Here is a 19217-nt window from a genome sequence, read left to right as displayed (position 1 = left end):
TAACAACAAAGCTTTATGATAAACTTGATGACTTTTTCTTTTCAATCGTCAACCCCCCTCTTACTTATGCAGCAATATACATACTATCTGCAAGTCTGATTGTGTATAAGATGATATACATTTTTTATTTGATTGTTCAGCATATCAGGACTTTCGAAAAAACATTTTTAAAGACTATAAATACGACCTGTAAGAATTTATCAAGTTTATCTAAAAGAAACAAGTTTACATGGCTTACGAGTAATGAAAATGATAATGTTATCACATATTTTTTTTTTTACCAGATTACATTCATAACTGTTTTAAAAGAAGAGAAGTTGATTTATCATGAGAAATACATGTATGTGTATTCTTATCATCATTAATGTTCATTAATTGTTTGACTATCGTTTAGAAATTGCACTCTTTATTTTGTTACTTATGCTTTTATATGGCCTAATTCTGAGCCCAAAATTGGAAATACTTACTTACTTACTCACCCATAGGCGTCGGGACCGGGGGCTTACATTATATAGGTATTGAAAATTGTGGATTACCTTTTTTGTTGTTTTAGCCCCCCCCCCTTTCAATTAGTCCCCCCCTTCAAATTGCTTCCGACGCCTGTGTCACCTGCGTACGGAGTTTATGTATCTGAGTTAATTCGATACGCAAGAGCATGCTCTACCTATGAACAATTTGTAAAACGAGGTACATTATGATGATTGACAAACAAGTTGATGAAGCAAGAATATCAGCAGTCTCGTTAAAAGTTGTAATTTCATAAGTTCTATGGTCGACACAATGGCCTTTTAAGCAAATACAATCTATTATTGAATTAAATGCTGATTGAAAAAAATTTTCTTACAAATTATTAGGCTATTATTTACACACTGAATTGTCAATAGATTTTCCCCTAATTTACTGTCATGACAAAGAGCAAATAGCTCCTTTACTACCGAATTTACTGTTTTTTACTTTTAAATCACTTTTTAAATTATGTCCTTTTTTAATATTAGCTACAAAGTTTATTTTGATCTTTAAACCACGATCAACAGAATTCTTCGTCTCTCAATAACAATTGTCAGGTGAATATTTTTTTTTATATTTGTTGAAATCGGGTCCATGTCTCGTAAAATTCAAGTCGGGCTCGATAAGCAGAAAAAGTTCATCATCACATTTTTTGTTTCTTGACAAAGAAGAGTGCCCTTTGGAAAAGAGTCTCCACCAGATGCTAGCGGTCGAAAAAGGATACGTCAATGTTTTCTAGAGCTTCTTCCTTTCTTAGATTTATTTCACCATCTGCAAGAAAACTCACGTTTTCTCCCCTGTTTTCACCATCGCATTCGCAAGCAACTTATAGGTGAGCTCAGCTGCTGTGATATAACACTTTATAGAGATTGCATAAGAACCCGTTTTACAGCAAAATTATCCCATAACTAGTAAGTTTTAGTATTTAAAGTGATATTATACCAGTTATTGTTCCTTTCCGTACTGTCATTGGAGTAATAAATTAATGTTGTTCATGCTGTAAGCGATGACATGGGATCAGAGGAAATTCGAATGCGCCTCATTCGCACCCATTGCTTTTCAAAAAAATATTTACCAAAAAATCCTGAAATTTCCATAACGCTGTATTTTCAGAAATATGGTGTTTGACATATTGCGTTGCTGTAAATTTAGACAGAAAATTTACAGCGTGTACATAATTTTGAAAAAATCAATAATGATTAATGCATTTATCATTGTTTAAATTTAACAGCCAGAGACATAACTAACAGAGACTAGCAACTCTGTTGTATTTGCTAAAACATGTGACAGGCTATATATTCATCAAACTATTCTTAATTCACTTCATATTTCAAGCAAAAAAAAAAAATTAAATATTGCTTCCATCAGGTCCAGTCCAAAGACTATTTCTACCTACGTAGCTATTAATAGCTACCTAGGTATTTAAAGCTACCCAAAGTAGCTATTTTTACCTACTTTCTGCTTTACTTGCATTTTGTGGCCAAATGCAGGAACGGCGCAACATGGTGAGCACAAAATTTCTTGATACAGTCACACTAGCTGATGATGGATATGACAAAAATTTGGCCAAAAAATGATTACCTCGTATAGGGTAACCCGAATTACCGAAATGCCCCTGGAAATTACCGAAATGCCCCCTAAAACTACCGAAATGCCCCTTGAATTATATTCTAATAGGCATTTTACATACATGTTAACTCTACCGATTTAGGCGGGAGTCTACCGCTTTTTCACTCCATCTCCCGCCTACCGATTTAATTCAGAAATCTACCGCTTTTCTACAAAAGTTGCGTCTTAAGTATTTTTGGTTCGCTTGGGTATCCATTTTTGAAGCCACTCTCATAAAATCTCGTTAGATGTCGCGTGATTTGACTCGGAAGCATACAAACGCTTTTTTTAGTACCTATATGTGTACATAGATTTCAAGCACGAATTTGACAACGACAACAGCACTCAAGATTACCAGTGATTACATTGGTCACGATAAATTTAGTCAACATCATTGCCATGAAAAAGGAGATACAGCTATTAAAATTAGATGAAACCGTTTGACATCGTCTATAAAAGCACAGGAGTTCACAATGTTATCAATAAAGTCAATAGAAATCACTCGATTGACCAAGCCATGTGGCAATCTCTACTTTCGTTTTCGATCATCGCGGGAAATCTGATTTATATAACGAAAGATAGGAACTTGTTTTAGATCTAGTTTAAACCATGTCTTTGAATGGATAACAGTACACAATCAAAGTTAACAGTGGTGTATGCAGCAGGGGAGACTAAACCCCTGGGGTTCAGAGTTGTAAAATTTATACACTAAATAAACAGAACTATGAAATGCTTATATAGCATATTAAACATAAAAGTTTACATTAGTAAATTTAAATTATTTGGCATGTAAATTGACATCATTCAGAAAATAGGTCTGCTAATATGAAAACAAAATTAATTAAATTGCTTTTCATTTGTTTCAAAAATTTATAAATATATATAAGTGTACAGTTTTCCTCAAATCGGATTAATATGTCGATATTGTGCATGTGTGTTCATTTTGATAAAATAATTTAACTGTTAACAAATATATCAAAAAATATTTTGATTAAATATTAAGTTGCGTAGCATTAGCTAGGTATTAACTAACCGGCAACGAACGATCTTTTTTTCTCGAGATTTAGCAACGAATTTTAAATAAGTGATATAAATGATCGATGAGTAAGCATTACAAAAATTATATTCACGTATTAAAAAAAAAAACAAATCTTCGACAGTAATATAAAATTTGAAACAATAATGTAGTTCTTTTTCGAATATTGCATTGAGATAGATCAACTACAAATACCAGAGTTATCTCTCTTAGATAAACACACCTTTTTGAACAAAAAACACATCTGTAATTTTTTTTTTAATTTCTGAGTTTAAAGTATATATAATAAACTCACTACCTTTCATATTAATCAAAGTATTTAAGGTTTTAAAGGGCATTTCGGTAGTTTTAGGGGGCATTTCGGTAATTTCCATGGGCATTTCAGTAAATCAGGGGCATTTCGGTAATTCGAGGTACCGCTTCGTATATTATCAATTTTGCATAGAAACTAATGGAAATTGCTGATTCAGGAAGTAATCATTTTTTGGCCAAAATTCTATCGTATCCATCATTAGTGTGACTGTATCAATAAATATGATATTCAACATGTTGCGCCGTTTGGTCTTTTGGCCGCAAAATGCAGAAAATATAAAAAGTAGGAAAAAAATAGCTACTTTGGGTAGCTTTAAATACCTAGGTAGCTATTAATAGCTACGTAGGTAGAAATAGTCTTTGGACTTGACCTGTCCATTGAGCCAAAGTAAAAAAAAGTGACAGTGTATGTTTCAGATTTTATCAACTAATTCTTCAGTACAAATTATATTATACAGACACAATAAAAGAATGTCAGACTGCTCGGCCCAACGATACCTCGGCCCATTGACACCTCGGCTACGACGGCTCGGCCCAAATTTGCAGACACCTCGGCTCACATAAAAGACACCTCGGTCCAAACAGAATTATATTATTTTTATTCAATATATTTATAATTTATGCTGTTATATATCTATGAAATGCAAAAGAAAATTAATTTGATACATTTGCAATCTTCCAAGACGGCAAATTGACGGTAATTAAAGAGAGACAATCCATTAAGTGCTAATCATTAAACAAACAAGAAGACGCAGTGCATCCTTTAGAGCGCGTGTATAGGGGGTGGTGACTATGCATGTGCTATGAGGAGTTAATTACGAGAAGCCATAATTGGGAGACTTAATCATTCATCTTAATAAAAAGTTCCTTTAAGAAACCATTGTGGATATTTTATTGAATTGATTTGAAAAAAAAATATGATTTTTTAAAAGTAAACAGTAAAATATATATATAAAAAATAAACAATTATCTTTTGGACCAGGACATAAACTTCTGTGTAGACCTATTGGTTTACACATAATTATAAGTCAATTCATCAGTCAGTCGGGAGAGGGCAACCAAACATTTTTTTAAAATGGCTAATAAATATATTAATAATGTATAATGTTACATTGTAATAAACAACAAAGTAAATAAATAAATAGACCTGTTATCTCCAAATCAACGGATTGTAATTTGATGCTGTGCCGTGGCTTGTTAGAAAATACTGAAATACTGAAATTATTGTACATTTATAAGTAAACGTATAGTGATTAAATATACATAGTATACATTTACATAACCATGACATAGAAAATACGAAGTATAAAAATTAAACTATTTAATCAAACTAAATTTAATGTTATTCCTAATGGGCCGAGCAGTCTTCGGTATGGGCCGAGATATCAATGATTTTGAGCCGACCTGTCAGGGCCGAGATGTCAACTAGCACGGGCCGAGGTGTCGTTGGGCCGAGTAGTCTGTCTACCCAATAAAACCAGGGTACTGACTACTCTAAAACATTTAGATATAAAATGTGATGCAATTCCTTCAAACACTAAGTTCTACTAAGATACATTAAATCTTAATTTTATATCGGTTTTTGATTTCAATGAACAATGTTGTTTTGTTTTCTATTATAGTAGTCTTTTTTCAATTCTTTCCAAATGTTTAAGGTTTACTACAGTTTACTCCAATATTGCAATTTAACTTCTCTATAAAGAGACTGAACAATTTTTACTTTATATATGCTGCATAGGCGTCAAAAGCAAATTGAAAGTGGGGTGGCTAATTGAAAGGGGGGGGCTAAACCAACAAAGAAACCCCCCAATTTTCAGTGCCTATATTATGTTAATATTTGCAATAAAAAAGTAGGGGCGGAGGCTAAGCCCCCCCCCCCCCCCCCCCCCCCCCCCCGATGCCTATGTGCTATTGCCAATCAAATTGCTGCTTTTTACTATCCTGATTTAGTTGATTAGTAAAAAAAATGTTAAAACTTTGCATTAAACAATAATAGATTGACGTGGAATAATGAGCAGATTTTGAACAATTGCTAGTCTAATTTATGTTTCAACATGTTCAACTATTAATTTTACAGTATCCATTTTGATTCATATATAACTAGAGTATTGGGGTATTTGATTTATTTTCAAAATCTTAACATATTATATTAACATTATAGTAAAAATTTCACTTCCAGATCTTTACTAACCTAACTAACCAGAGACAAACTCACTGTCAAGTCCGCTGAAACCTAAAGTTAGTTCCAAAATCTAATTTACTTCTTTTCATTACAATAAGTAGGGAAATATGCAGATTTTAGATTTGATGTATTGCATTTGATTTATAAATAGATCACTTTCTGCCATGGCCACTCAACGTGCTGCGCAAATCGTCGAACATTCAGACATAATTCGGTCTGCTGGTGACAAGCGACTCTACCGGGCAATGACATTGAAAAATGGGATGAAAGTCATTCTCGTCAGTGACCCAGAAACGGATAAATCTTCAGCAGCCCTAGACGTCCATGTAGGTCAGTATTTATCTTTTGACCTTTGTTACTGTAACCTTTGGAATTTCAACCTCTGAAGGTCATGTCAGCTTAATACAGTTGTGAATTCAATAATCAGCTTTTATATCTAGGGTATCGGATATCTCTACAGATATCTCACTTTGCAAAGTTCAAAATATTCACAATTAAGATTGTTTTGTACATGCATGCAAGATGTTTTATGAAAAATTAAGGACCCCAGTAAGCATTTACTGCACAAAAGTACTATATACTAGTATATACATGTAGATTTACAAGAACTTCGATATGATTAAAATGACATAATATGTAGTGATTGTGTATCCATTCTAGGTTTCATGAAGGACCCTAAAGATCTACCAGGTCTGGCTCACTTCTGTGAACATATGCTGTTTCTGGGAACAAAAAAGGTATGTAAGAAGGGCAGGTCAGATTTCTAAAAAGAAATTTAGCTTTTGAAAATGTAAGCAATCCACTGAAGAAATAAATTCAACTCAACTTTTATAGGGTAATGATATTTAAGATCTGCTTCCTGCCAATGTTGTTATGGTGATTCTATTAAAGCTTGATAATCTGAGAAAAGTTGTGGTTTACTCACAGATGTTAATTTCTTACAATAACATGTTATGTTATTTTTCAGTATGAAGAAGAGAATGCATATAACAAAGTAAGTTTTCTATTTATGATATGACTTATCAGAAAAAACAGATCCAAGCTTATTAAAAAAATCATGCTAATAAATTAATACATTACATCAGGTTCTGAATTTTCTTTTAGTTTTTGAGTGAGCATGGAGGGATGTCAAATGCCTATACTTCATCAGAGAATACAAATTATTTCTTTGACGTCAGACCAGAAAACTTATCAGGGGCTCTAGACAGGTAATTACAAATAAATACAAATCTTTAAAATTTTAGATTCCTGACTTAATTTGTAAGATTAGTAAATACACCTAATGCTGTGTTATTTGTGAGGGAAAAAATGTATCTTTTTGATGAGCTGAAGGCTCTGGAATATTTAAACCATGGCGTTGATTCATGTTTACAGATTTGCCCAGTTTTTCTTGTGCCCATTGTTTACACCCTCTGCCACTGATAGAGAGGTAAATGCTGTCAACTCAGAGAACGACAAGAATTTACAGCAAGATCCCTGGAGGTTCAACATGTTGGACAGGTCCCTGGGTAATCCCGATCATGATTACACCAAGTATGGAACAGGTAAATGGAAGTTGTGTTTTTGATACACAGCTGAGTTTTGTTATCTCAAACACTGATATCTTGAATGCTAGGAGTCAGAAGCCCCAACTTTTTTTTCTTTTTGTATATTGAACTTGGTATCTGAAATATCTTGAGATCTTGGAAGTACTTTTGTCCTGTTGAATTCAAGTTAAAGAGATTCTGTTTATAATCCTCAGGTAACAAGGAGACTTTGGATACCATTCCTAAATCCAAGGGACTGAACACGAGAGATGAGCTTCTGAAGTTTCATTCCCAGTATTATTCCTCCAACATCATGTCTCTGGCAGTGCTAGGAAAAGGTATGAAAGTCTTCTGTATAACAGAGTGAAATAATGAAACTTAAAACAAAGAGAATTCCTGGCTTTATTGAATGTATACCAAATTTTCTTTTACTTTTTTTCTCAGTGCTTGATTTTATTTGAGTATATTCAGATTGCAATGATTATTTAATTCATAATGTCTTGAGCTGTTTAGGTTAATGCAAATTTTTATGCATCCGGATCAATAGATCGATGCGTATATTGTTTTTGTCCTGTCTGTCTGTTTATCTGTCTGTCTGTTGTCAACTTTAACCTTCACTATAACTTTTGAATGGTGAGAGATAGAGACTTCATATTTTGTATGCACACTCCACTAATTAAGCTCTTTTAAACGACACCAAGTTCAATGACCTTGTGATCTTGACCTTGACATATATGCTAAAAATAGCTTTTTTGAACTTTCGCCTTTACTTTTAAAATGTGAGAGTTAGAGACTTCATATTTAATATGCATACTCCACTAATTAAGTTCTTTCAAATTTCACCAAGGTCATGACCTTTTGACCTTGACTGTGACGTATATGCTTAAAATAGCTTTTTGGAACTTTGTTGCTGCCAGGTGCATAGTGTTTCACAAGCGCATCTTGTTAATGTTTATGCTTACACTCCCATCATTTCTAAAGAGTATTGGAATTGGTGTAAGTTTTTGATAAATATGCATTTTTTTGCTGAAAAAAGTTACCAGACTTTGTAGACAAGGAAAATAAAGTGTTTCCAAGGATGAAGTATTATATATATAGTATGGCATTGTTTTCTTCCAGAATCTTTGGATGAGTTATCGGAGATGATATTGCCACTGTTTGAACCTGTGGCCAATAAATCTGTGGACATTCCTTCCTGGGCAGAGGGTCCCTATGGTCCAGAGCACGTCAAAGTCAGTAAACATACACATTGTCAAAGTTTTCCTGTAAGAGAGTCTTAAAACGTGTGATTAGCATGGATACACCGTTGCCTCATCAATACATATACAGTGTAAATCTGTTTAAATAGATTTCTAAAAAATTTTAAGGGAAAATACTTTGAAAATTAAAAGGAATATGAGGTATAATAAAAGGTCTTGTCATTTTGTAGAAAATCTGTTATGCGGTGCCTGTGAAGGATTTAAGGAACCTTTCTGTCTCATGGACCATTCCTGACCTCTCAGATTACTACGCCTCAAATGTAAGAGTTAGGCAAATTAACTTTTGGGGAAAAAAATCTTTTTTGTTTCAAACAAGCTCTTATAATATTTAACTGTTTGAAGTAAGACCAATAAAAACAACCTTTTATAATGAGACTGATTTTGATATTGAATTTATTTTAGCCGGGACATATACTGGGTCATTTGATTGGACATGAAGGACAAGGAAGTCTGTTGTCAGAACTCAAACAAAAAGGTCAGATTGCTGCACTGCAATAAAATAATACATAAAATAAAGCTTCCACAAAAAATCAAATTACAATTACATCACATGCAGGTATGGTACACTAAAAACTTTTTCCTATAACATAAATACTATTTATATGATGGGTGAACTCCCTCTTTGATTTAGTTAACATACAGTTACTATTTATAGGTTAGGTGAATCCCCTCTGTGATGTAATTAACATACAGTTACTATTTATAGGTTGGGTGAACTCCCTCTGTGGAGGTCAGACAGATGGAGCCAATGGTTTTATGTTCTTCAGGATCGACTTTGATTTGTCTGAAGAAGGACTTGGTCTGTATTAAAATTGCTTTTTCATTTGACCCTGGTATTTTAGAATCAATATTTGAGATATTTGTACTAATGTTGTACTGTACTCGGGATTTTAAAGAAGTTTCTTAGTTGTGATAAAGGTGAATTTTCTTTGTAGAGCATGTAGATGACATTTTGCTGAAGATGTTCCAGTACATAGAAATGCTGAGGAAAGAAGGTCCCCAGGAATGGGTGTACAAAGAATGTCAGCAGCTCTCAGACATGATCTTCAAGTTCAAGGACAAGGAAATGCCAATCAATTACACATCCTTCTTAGCAAGGAGAACACAGGTAAGAATTAAAAATGAGGTCAGATGAAAACAAAGTATTTACTTACTTTGTCCTCAACCCCCACCCCTTCCAGCAGGGGACTAGGGCCTTAACAGTAGCTCTCCTTGTTTGAGTAATTACCTTGTTTTTTTTTCAAGAAATGCCCCCTCCCTGAGATTCTGAGTGGCTCATATCTGTTATTATTTACTTACTTTGTCTTCAACCTTTATCTTTTTCCAGCAGGGCTTTAACATTAGCTCTCCATTTGTTTTAGTAACTTTTTTGTAATTTTTTTTTTAGAAATATCCCCTCCCTGAGATTCTGAGTGGCTCATATCTGTTGACAGAATACAGACCTGACCTTATCACCATGGTGCTTGATAAACTGGTTCCAGAGACCATGAGGTCAGTTTTCTGTAAAGACTTCACTGAAGACAATTTTAATTTCATGGTATATAACAATGCTTTAATACCATTTCATTGGAATTTAAAGGCAGTTTTGACATTATATTTTTTTCGTAGGATTGGAGTGGTTGCTAAGAAGTTTGCTGACGTAGTTGACCAGAAGGAGAAATGGTACGGCACTGACTATAAAGTGGAGGACATTCCAGAGGAAAAACTTCAGGTGTGTTTTATATCATTCAGTCAATGGAGAAAATTATGACATGCATTCTTTTAGGTGAGAAAATGCAGGTATGCCTTTAGAAAAATGTGTGTTTTATGTCATGCCCATTCTTGTAATGAAGCTCATACTTTATACAAAGATTACTGATACAGTATAATTTGTCCAAACCGGCTACCGCCCGTTCCATAAAATTTGGCCGGTTTAGACAGAATCCGGAGTGCAGGAAAAATGCAGGAAAACATTACTTTGAAAATTTCGTTGTTACTTTACAAGTTCATTATTATACATGATATGAAATATAATTAAATGATGAAATCAATCAATATTTTGGAGTCTAGAAATTATAAAATAGTCTCTTATGACTTACTGTATTTTCTTGTTTTTCACGAAGTTTGAAAGTCGGGTGAAATGTAACCTACATCAAAATTTACAGGCACGCGCAATATAGGCCTACTATATATCAAGCGAATCACGTTTCGCTTGTCAAAGAGCTCATTCAATGTAAAAAGAGTAATGCACAATTATTTACGATGTGCTAATTATTAAATTGAACTTTTAATTTTTATGTAAAAAATTATGTCTTCCCCTACAGTATTGTGGCGCCATTTTGAAATGCGTCCGATTTTCGATCCCGATTTATATATTTATTTGTAAATCGCGTACATATTTATTTTTTTGTTATAATGTGGTGAAAGGATCGAGTTAAAACAAAATTATTATTTTTTAATTGTAATTCAATCATATACTAGTAATTTTTTTTCAACTGGGCTGTGTCACCGCCGCGTTTCACTCAGCTCGTTTCATGGCACTGCTAATGTAAACACAGTTTATCGAATCCACCACAAAAGGTGTTAATTGCTTTGAAGTAACTCAGGTGTGGCCGGATTAGAGGAAATAATTACCGTTAATTATGAGCAGTTGGGACCAGTATGGCCGTTCGGAATACAGAATAGACAGTATCCGGATTACACAGAATTTTTTCTAATGAATTTGTTAAAGAAGTGCATGGGACTAAAATTTATAGACGGAATGGACAAAAATCCGGAGTACACAGAGTCCGGATTAGACAAATTTTACTGTAGTGTCATAACCTTAAACCAAAATATGTACATCATTTCACCAAGTTCAACTTTACATCTACAAAAAGTGTTAAAATTTGTATCTGGTTCTCAATTTTCAACACAAAGATTGCCATGACCTAAAGGTGTGTCAAGACCTTGATCATAGGTCATTCGATCAGGCAGGTTCAAGATATGAAACTGATAAAATTCTAAATGTTGCCATATCTTTTGTATTCACAGAAATGGAAGAATTGTGGATTAGGTGAAAATCTTCATTTGCCACCCAGAAATGAGTTCATTCCAACAAATTTTGATCTTGTGCCTAGAGAAAAAGATGTAAGTTAATGAAAAAAAAAAAAGCTTATTAAACGTTAAAGTGTGGTCATCAAACCTCAAACATTAGTGCTGTAGACCGAAAACTCAGGTAAAAAACGTACCTATATGCCTCACATATCTAATTTTTTTTCTTATAGTGTTCTCCTTTGCCAGAGATGGTTAAAGAAACTGGTCTGACCAGGCTATGGTTCAGACAGGATGATAAATTCCTACTGCCCAAAGCTTGTATAAACTTTGACATTTCAAGGTAAAATCTTAAAAAAATTTTTTTCCCCTCTGTTTCTTAAGGTAAAATATCAATGTCAAAAAAAAACATTGAATAAATCAAAAAAAATTTTTATATGTGTACTTTATGCTTCTTCTTCTTTTTGTTTAATTGCTCTCTCGCTTTTAACATTTCATAATTAATATTGTATCAGATGTTGTTTATGTTGGTCTTTTCCCTAGTTAGCAATTTTTTAAATACTTTTTTTTCGTATCCTTAGCCTTTGCATCAAAAGTAAATAAATTTTAAAGTTACATATTGCATATTTCAGTCCCATTGCATACATTGACCCTCTACATGCCAACATGTCCGCCTTGTTCACCGAGCTATTTAAGGACGCCCTTAATGAGTACGCCTACGACGCTGAGCTGGCGGGATTAAGTTACGACTTAATGAGTACAATATGGGGCATGGTGGTAAGTACAGCGTACTGTAGATCACTTAATTTTGCGACACCTTATTTTAGCAAGATGGTCATTTACTCCTTATTAGTGGGTCAAAAATTTCACGAAATGTGGTCCTTGCTCAATTTAATGTCAAGGAATACTAATATAAGCAAGAATCAAATTTTTTGTAAGTACATTGTTTTGCGTAATTATGTGAAAATAAAGTTCTCCCAAAAAAAGAGAGATTTACAGTATTAAAAGACAAAAATGTGAATACAGACTGGAACATAGTAATAAACTCATAAACAATATTGTACTCCTTTTCAGCTTCAAGTGAAAGGTTACCATGAAAAACAGCCCATTCTTCTGAGGAAGATCTTGGAGAAACTCACTGACTTCAAAGTGGATCCAAAGAGATTTGAAATTCATAAAGAAATGGTAAAAATATACAATAAGTTTGAAAAAGAAACAAATAATGGATTTCAGTTACCTTAGAATTTGATAAAAACCCAGATATCTGATTCATTATGATTAGAAGAATGTACAAATATTGTGCATTACCATTGAAGGTTAAAGTTCACATTATTTGCATATAAGGTTAAAGTTTATATAATTTGCATTTAAGGTTAAAATTTGTATAATTTGCATTTTAGATTAAATTTCACATAGTGTACAATTGTATTTAAGTTTATAATAAATTTATGCTCAATTTGCCTTTAGAAAGATAAAGGTAACTTATTTTAAACACATATTTGGAGGACTTGTGTCCCTTACTCTTGTGTTTTTCTCCACAGTATATAAGAGGGCTCCGTAATTTCTTTGCTGAGGAACCCTATCAACATTCTGTCTACTACACCAATAATCTGATGGCTGAGATTCAGTGGACCAAGGCTGAGCTACTGCAGTCTGCCGCAGGTAAAATTAGGTCACAAAAGTAAAATTAGGTCACAGAAAGGTCGCCTCCAAATTACTATACACATATTGTATTTATTGTAGAGATAGCTCTCAAAGTGCTCAATGGTATCTTCAGATACCTTAGTGATTTCAAATCAAGATCCCCCCATTTTTCTTGGGGGGGGGGGGTTGAATAAGCCACAATCATTGAACTTTCAGAATTTTTTAAAACTCTACATAGAACTTTTCATTACAGATTTATTAACATTCCTCTTTTATATCTTTATTAGCTCACCTGAGCCAAAGGCTCAAGTGAGCTTTTCTGATCAAAATTTGTCCGTTGTCTGTTGTCGTCGTTGTTGTCGTCATAAACTTTTCACATTTTCATCTTCTTCTCAAGAACCACTGGGCCAATTTTAACCAAACTTGCCACAAAGTATACTTAGGTGAAGGGGATTCCAGTTTATTCAAATGAAGGGCCATACCCTCTTCCAAGGGGAGATAATTATGAATTAGTGAAAAATTAATGGCATTTTTAAAAAATCTTCTTCTCAAGAACCACTGGGCCAAGAAAGATGAAACTCATGTGGAATCATCCTTAGGTAGTGTAGATTCAAATTTATTCAAATCATGACCCCCGGGGGTAGGGTGGGGCCAAAATGGCTGATCAAAGTTTTATATTGGAATATTTAGGGAAATCTTTTAAAATCTTCTTCTCAAGTACTTCAAAGCCATGATAAGTGATATTTATATGGAATCATCCTCATGTAGTGTAGATTCAAGTTTGTTCAAATCATAACTTCCAGGGATTGGGTGTGGTTGCAATTGGGGATCCAAGTTTTACATTCATAAAAATATATTTAAAAAAATCTCCTTCTCAAGAATAGCAAAGCCATGATTAGTGATAGTAGTATTTACATGGAAGCATTTTCGGGTAGTGAAGAAAAATAAAGCCAATTAAAGGGAAAAATCCCAAGAACAGAAAAGCTTTGTTTAGTCATATTGATATGTAAGCATCCTCATGTATTGAAGATTTAAATTATTCAAATCATGGCCCTTTGGGTTAGGGACGGAAACAATGGGGAATCAAATTCAAATTTTTATGAAGTTATATATAGGAAGAAAATGTTTTTAAACAAATCTTTTTATCAAGAAAAGCAAAGCTATATCCTGTATTAATATGAAGGCATTCTCAAGTAGTATTAAAATTCAAGCGCCCCCCCCCCCCCCCCCCTCCCCCTCCCCCTTCAGTAAACTTTTCAGTTATGATCTGATTTGTGCTTTTTCCTACCCGATTTGCTCAGGTGAGCGATGTGGCCCCTGGGCCTCTTGTTTTTATGACATTTTCAATTGATGTGAAAATATTGTATAATATAATTAGATCAAAAACAGCAATTTTACACTACAATCATATTTCTGTTGTTCTTTCAACTTTGTTTTAATTTCTTAATTTTTTGAAAATATTTATGGAACTGTATTGCTGATAACAATTTTTCAGATGTGACAGTGGAGAAATTGCAGGCCTTTATACCAGAGCTGTTGTCCCAGTTATTCATTGAAGCCTTAATCTACGGCAATGTGACAAAGCAGGTCAGTCACGCAAAGAGACTTCTAAATACAGTAAAAACATTCTTATTACAAAGTGCCAAGGATGTATGATTTAGCTTTGTTTTGACCGTATATTTATTTTATCCTTATATTAAAGTCATGGGAAATAAAAATCACCTCGCTATAAGTATCAATTCATTAGAAGTGTGTTCTTTTAACTATGTTTTACTGTAAAAATAACAGTTTTAATACAGTTTTTGTTAAGAATTCGAAATGTATGAAAAATTTTTTTATTGTAGCAATCCAAAGACATCATAGATATGACAGAGAAAATTCTGTCAGAAAAGTGTGGTACCAGAGAGTTGTTACCAAGTCAGTACAAGAGATACAGAGAAGTCCAGATTCCAGATGGTCAGTATTTCTTTGTATAAAACATTATATTTGCAAAACATGCACATTGACAGTAGTCCAAAATATTTATTTGAATTTAAAAAAAAAAAAAGAGGGAAAGAAGCTGATATAAGGAGGAAATACGAAATTACAATACTGATTTAGTTTGTTAACATGTAGATAAACTTTATACTTTTATGATAATTATTTTTTTGCAGTGGAATTCAGTGGATGAATGATTTCTTACAATTTACATTAACTGTGTCTCCTTGTAGGTTGTTATTACCTATATCACACAGACAACAAAGTACATAAGAGCAGCTCTATAGCCATTTATTATCAGTGTGGCATGCAGGACACACTGCCCAATATGTTACTGGAGCTACTGGTACAGATCGTGGGGGAACCCTGCTTCGACATCCTCAGAACAAAGGAACAATTAGGTAAGAGTGATACTGTAGAATCATCAATGTTCGCGGGGGACCAATGTTTGTGGATTTCGTGGGTCACCCTTATCCACGAATTTACATCCCCAAGAACATTTATTTTATATACATATTTATCTATTGAATCTTCTGTAGATATGAGTTACCCACGAAATTATGTCCCTACGAACCAACAAAAGTTTGCTTACCCATGAACATTGGCCCCCACGAATTTAAATAAATTCCACAATAGTTAAAAAAATCAGTAAAATTACAGAGCTTAAGAATCAATCTAAACATATGAAAACCAGAAAAGCTCTGTCTCTCAGAAACACAGGGCTAAGTCACTCTTCAATATTATGATGAAAATTTTTAAAATAAAACCCAATAACATTTGATCTTTTGTTGAAGTAATGCTGTGAAAAAAACGTTTACTCTGTATTGAATATTGTACATTGAATGCCATCGCATTTTCACAACAGGTTACATTGTGTTCAGTGGTGTACGGAGAGCTCGTGGAGTCCAAGGTCTACGGGTTATAATTCAATCAGACAGACCGCCACAGTATGTGGATGACAGGGTGGAAGCCTTTTTAAACCACATGGATGTAAGTGTCTTTTAACAGAAAATTTCTGTTCAACCTCATTATGTTGTTATAAAATTGAAGTCTCCACAGACAATATTTTGTTGTGGACAAATATGTTTATGCTTTCTTTTTTTTACATAATTTATTCAAAACTAAGCACATATAGACAATGCAGCAATTACATGTAATCCAGTCTTTTATTCCATGTTTGATTTATTAAATTTGAATTCTTTATTTTTTATCTTATCATGAAAGAATTTCAAGAGGGTAAAAAATCACTGGAAATTGACTCTTTAAAATACATGTAAATACATGTACAATCTTCATCACAATCTTATAATTTTCTTTCCATCATTTATTTCAATCATTCTTTCAAACTAATTTCGGACATTTTTTTCTTGAAGACCGTTATCCAAAACATGAGTGAGGAGGAATATAACAAACACGTCAATGCCCTGGTCACTAAACGAATGGACAAACCAAAGAAGATCAACGGACAGAACACTAAATACTGGTCAGAGATACTGTCCAACACATACAACTTTGACAGAGGTATAAATTAGACGTATTTCTATGTTTGACATTTTTTTGTACATACATGTAGTTTGAATTTAAGAAGTTTAGATAAATAGAAAGCATTGCACATGATAGAGGGTCCTGGAGGAATCTTGTAAGTGGCCTTTGCCTCAGAAGGGGTAGCAGGCACAAGTAAGTAAGCAAGTTTGAATTTTAGTTCACCTAATCTATATATAAGCTGATGAAAGTTTTTCTGATCACCTGTTGTTCAGATCCTTCCTTTCCATCCATCTGTACATCTTTACGACTTTCACATTTTTCCACTGAGAACCACTCTTCTAAATTCAACTTATCACAAAGCATTCCTATGTAAAAGGAATTCAGATAATGTATACAGTCATATCAGTTAGATAAACTGAATCAGTAGACTTGAAGGGTCCTACAGGAATAGTTTGTTTGCCTCTTTGAATGGGATGTTACATCTCAAGTTTCAATAAATGAAGTTTACCTATAAAAGGCTTTTGAAAATACCAAAAGGAAATACATATCCCACAAGTGTAGCCAGCTTGTTTCTGGGAAACTTTTGACTTGACTGACTACCTTTGTGCTAAGTATACACTGTATGTACATGTATGAGCATTTTAGTATTTGTTTATCTTTTGTTGCAGATGACATAGAAGTTGCATGTCTGAAGACAATTAAGAAGGACAGTTTGATGAAGTTTTTCAAGGTATTGATATGAAAAGAGATTATTTCATTGAGAAAGAACTTTGTATGCTGAAAATTTGGTCTTTTTTCTTTCCATTAAAATCTATGTATCCTATTTCACAAATTTACTTTGTCATATCATTATTTACAAATGTATTACCCAAGAATTCATTGGACAACTGCAAATTAGCATTAAACATTTAACTATATGCACATGCTTTAAATGGTAGCACCTGCTGTATCTCTTACTTTTTCAATGTAATTGTGTTAAGATATCAGGTTTAATCAATCAAATTTTACACTATGGTGTTTAAAGTAACTGTTTGCCTGTGTTGTAGGATTTCATAGCTGTAGATGCCCCACAAAGGCACAAGCTCAGCATCCACATTTCGCCAGCCACAGAAGAACTCAGTACAGATGAACCAAACACCAATGGCAATGGAATTGACCTCTTACCTGTACCTCCTAATCTACCAAAGGTAATATTAGATTGACTGTATGGTGTTTAATGTCCCGTTTGATAAATTTTTCACTCATGTATAGACATAAAATACTTGTGAAGGCTTCAAATTTAGACCTCTACTTGGCACTCAGGGCCATTCTTTATCATGCCAACGCCTGCCGTGACATAAGGGCCTTGTTTTTAAGGTCTCATCCAATAAATACCACACCTTTTTCACTTCAAAGTGCCAAGCACTTGGCAAATGAACAGTTGGAAGCTATTTTTGTTATTTAGTTCGGTCTGTTGTGGCCAAGGATCGAACCCACGACCTTAAAATAAATTTTACATTCTATTCAATCTTAACAAATTCTTATCAGGATATTTTGATTTCTTTATATTTTTCTCTTGCAGCCCACTGTTGTGGATGATATTGCAGATTTCAAGAGGCACTTGGGTTTGTACCCCCTTCCCAAACCATTCATAGATATCAGAAAAGCCAAATCAAAGTTATAAAGAGCAGGACTGTCAATACCATATACCAAGTCTTTCTTCATTTTAATCTATCAATTCCCTGTTTTAATTGTAAAATATGGACACTTTTCTAAGCATTTCATGTATTTTGATTGTAAATCTTGTTGCAGTGACCCATAGTTAGTTTTCCTGGCAGATTATTTCTGTTGATTGTTTTTGATTTCCATAGCTCAGGATACAAATATGAAAAATAGTGATCTTAAGCTTAGAACAAAGTTATGTTTATATAGTAATACATGATTTAAGTGAATACTCTCATGATTAATTCGTTCATTCCCTGGTGGTTTTAGAACATATCATAAACTTATTCAATATAGCAATTTACAAGTATTCTTAACAAAATTTTTTGTCCCTGGCACTTTTCTATAAGCCTTAAAAGTGTATACACAATATCTTATTCTAAGTATTATTATCAAAGGGCATTTTCAGGTGCTTATGAATTAAGTACACATAATTGTATATTATAGTAACCAAACTGGTATTTGTGAAGAAATTATGCTCATGGCTTGTAAACATTTAACATTTTATGTATTTCAAATTCTATTGAAAAAAATGCGTATACTTACAAACCTTATGTAGCAGTTTTAAATATGGAACTGTTTTAGTTATTTTAGACACAGATCCAATAAAAAAGATAATGTGTGGGTAGTAATTTCGTGTTGTTGATGTTTTAACTCAAGTTGAAGGGTTTTAAGAATGTGATACAAAAATTTTATATTATTTATGCAGAATGTCTCATTTTGAGTATTTAGCAAAAAAATTATATATTACCCGCTTCCATAAATATCCACATCTGCAGTAATGGTTTCAGGCTTGTACACATTTATCCTTTTCACCTGTTATATGAACTACAGTCCTAATCTGTGTAATCATTCGACAATGATTGATGTATAGTGAAAATTACTGTTAAATATATATACAACAATTTTTTTTGTCTTCTGTTTATGTAAATAAAAGAGCATCTGAATCGTTAATGGATTGTTTTCTT

General features: G+C 33.3%; 1 protein-coding gene across 2 annotated transcripts; it reads left to right on the top strand.

Annotated features, from left to right (window-relative positions):
- Positions 1 to 1164: 1164 nt before the first annotated feature.
- Positions 1165 to 19203, top strand: LOC134235431 (insulin-degrading enzyme-like). 2 transcript variants are annotated; one of them, XM_062717563.1, is made up of 27 exons: positions 1165 to 1339; positions 5797 to 5975; positions 6306 to 6382; positions 6613 to 6639; positions 6750 to 6853; positions 7020 to 7189; positions 7387 to 7509; positions 8291 to 8403; positions 8601 to 8690; positions 8833 to 8905; positions 9137 to 9229; positions 9366 to 9538; positions 9818 to 9921; positions 10039 to 10141; positions 11443 to 11538; positions 11676 to 11785; positions 12075 to 12219; positions 12517 to 12627; positions 12984 to 13104; positions 14582 to 14673; positions 14931 to 15042; positions 15297 to 15464; positions 15929 to 16053; positions 16437 to 16584; positions 17217 to 17278; positions 17595 to 17735; positions 18110 to 19203. In XM_062717563.1, exons 1-27 carry the CDS (start codon positions 1236 to 1238, stop codon positions 18209 to 18211), a joined length of 3066 nt encoding a protein of 1021 aa, XP_062573547.1. In that variant the 5' UTR covers positions 1165 to 1235; the 3' UTR covers positions 18212 to 19203. The 2 variants fall into 2 exon arrangements, with proteins under 2 accessions (XP_062573547.1, XP_062573548.1); XM_062717564.1 differs by lacking the exons at positions 1165 to 1339; positions 5797 to 5975 and having other exon boundaries at positions 6305 to 6381; positions 6611 to 6639.
- Positions 19204 to 19217: the final 14 nt, after the last annotated feature.

The sequence above is a fragment of the Saccostrea cucullata genome, unplaced genomic scaffold (assembly GCF_032062105.1).
Source record: "Saccostrea cucullata isolate Sc308-1 unplaced genomic scaffold, CSIRO_AGI_Scuc_v1 ctg446, whole genome shotgun sequence".
NCBI classification, from domain to species: Eukaryota; Metazoa; Mollusca; class Bivalvia; order Ostreida; family Ostreidae; genus Saccostrea; species Saccostrea cuccullata.
The sequence above is the reverse complement of the archived record's forward strand: the minus strand, read 5'-3'. Positions and strand labels throughout refer to the sequence as shown.

What these genes read in the sequence shown, in the direction of transcription:
- LOC134235431 (XM_062717563.1), top strand. Translation starts at nt 1,236, where the DNA reads ATGTTTTCTAGAGCTTCTTCCTTTCTTAGATTTATTTCACCATCTGCA. An exon ending in TTATCAGGGGCTCTAGACAG is followed by an intron (nt 6,854 to 7,019) that starts GTAATTACAAAT and finishes TCATGTTTACAG; the next exon opens with ATTTGCCCAGTTTTTCTTGT. An exon ending in GTACAATATGGGGCATGGTG is followed by an intron (nt 12,220 to 12,516) that starts GTAAGTACAGCG and finishes ACTCCTTTTCAG; the next exon opens with CTTCAAGTGAAAGGTTACCA.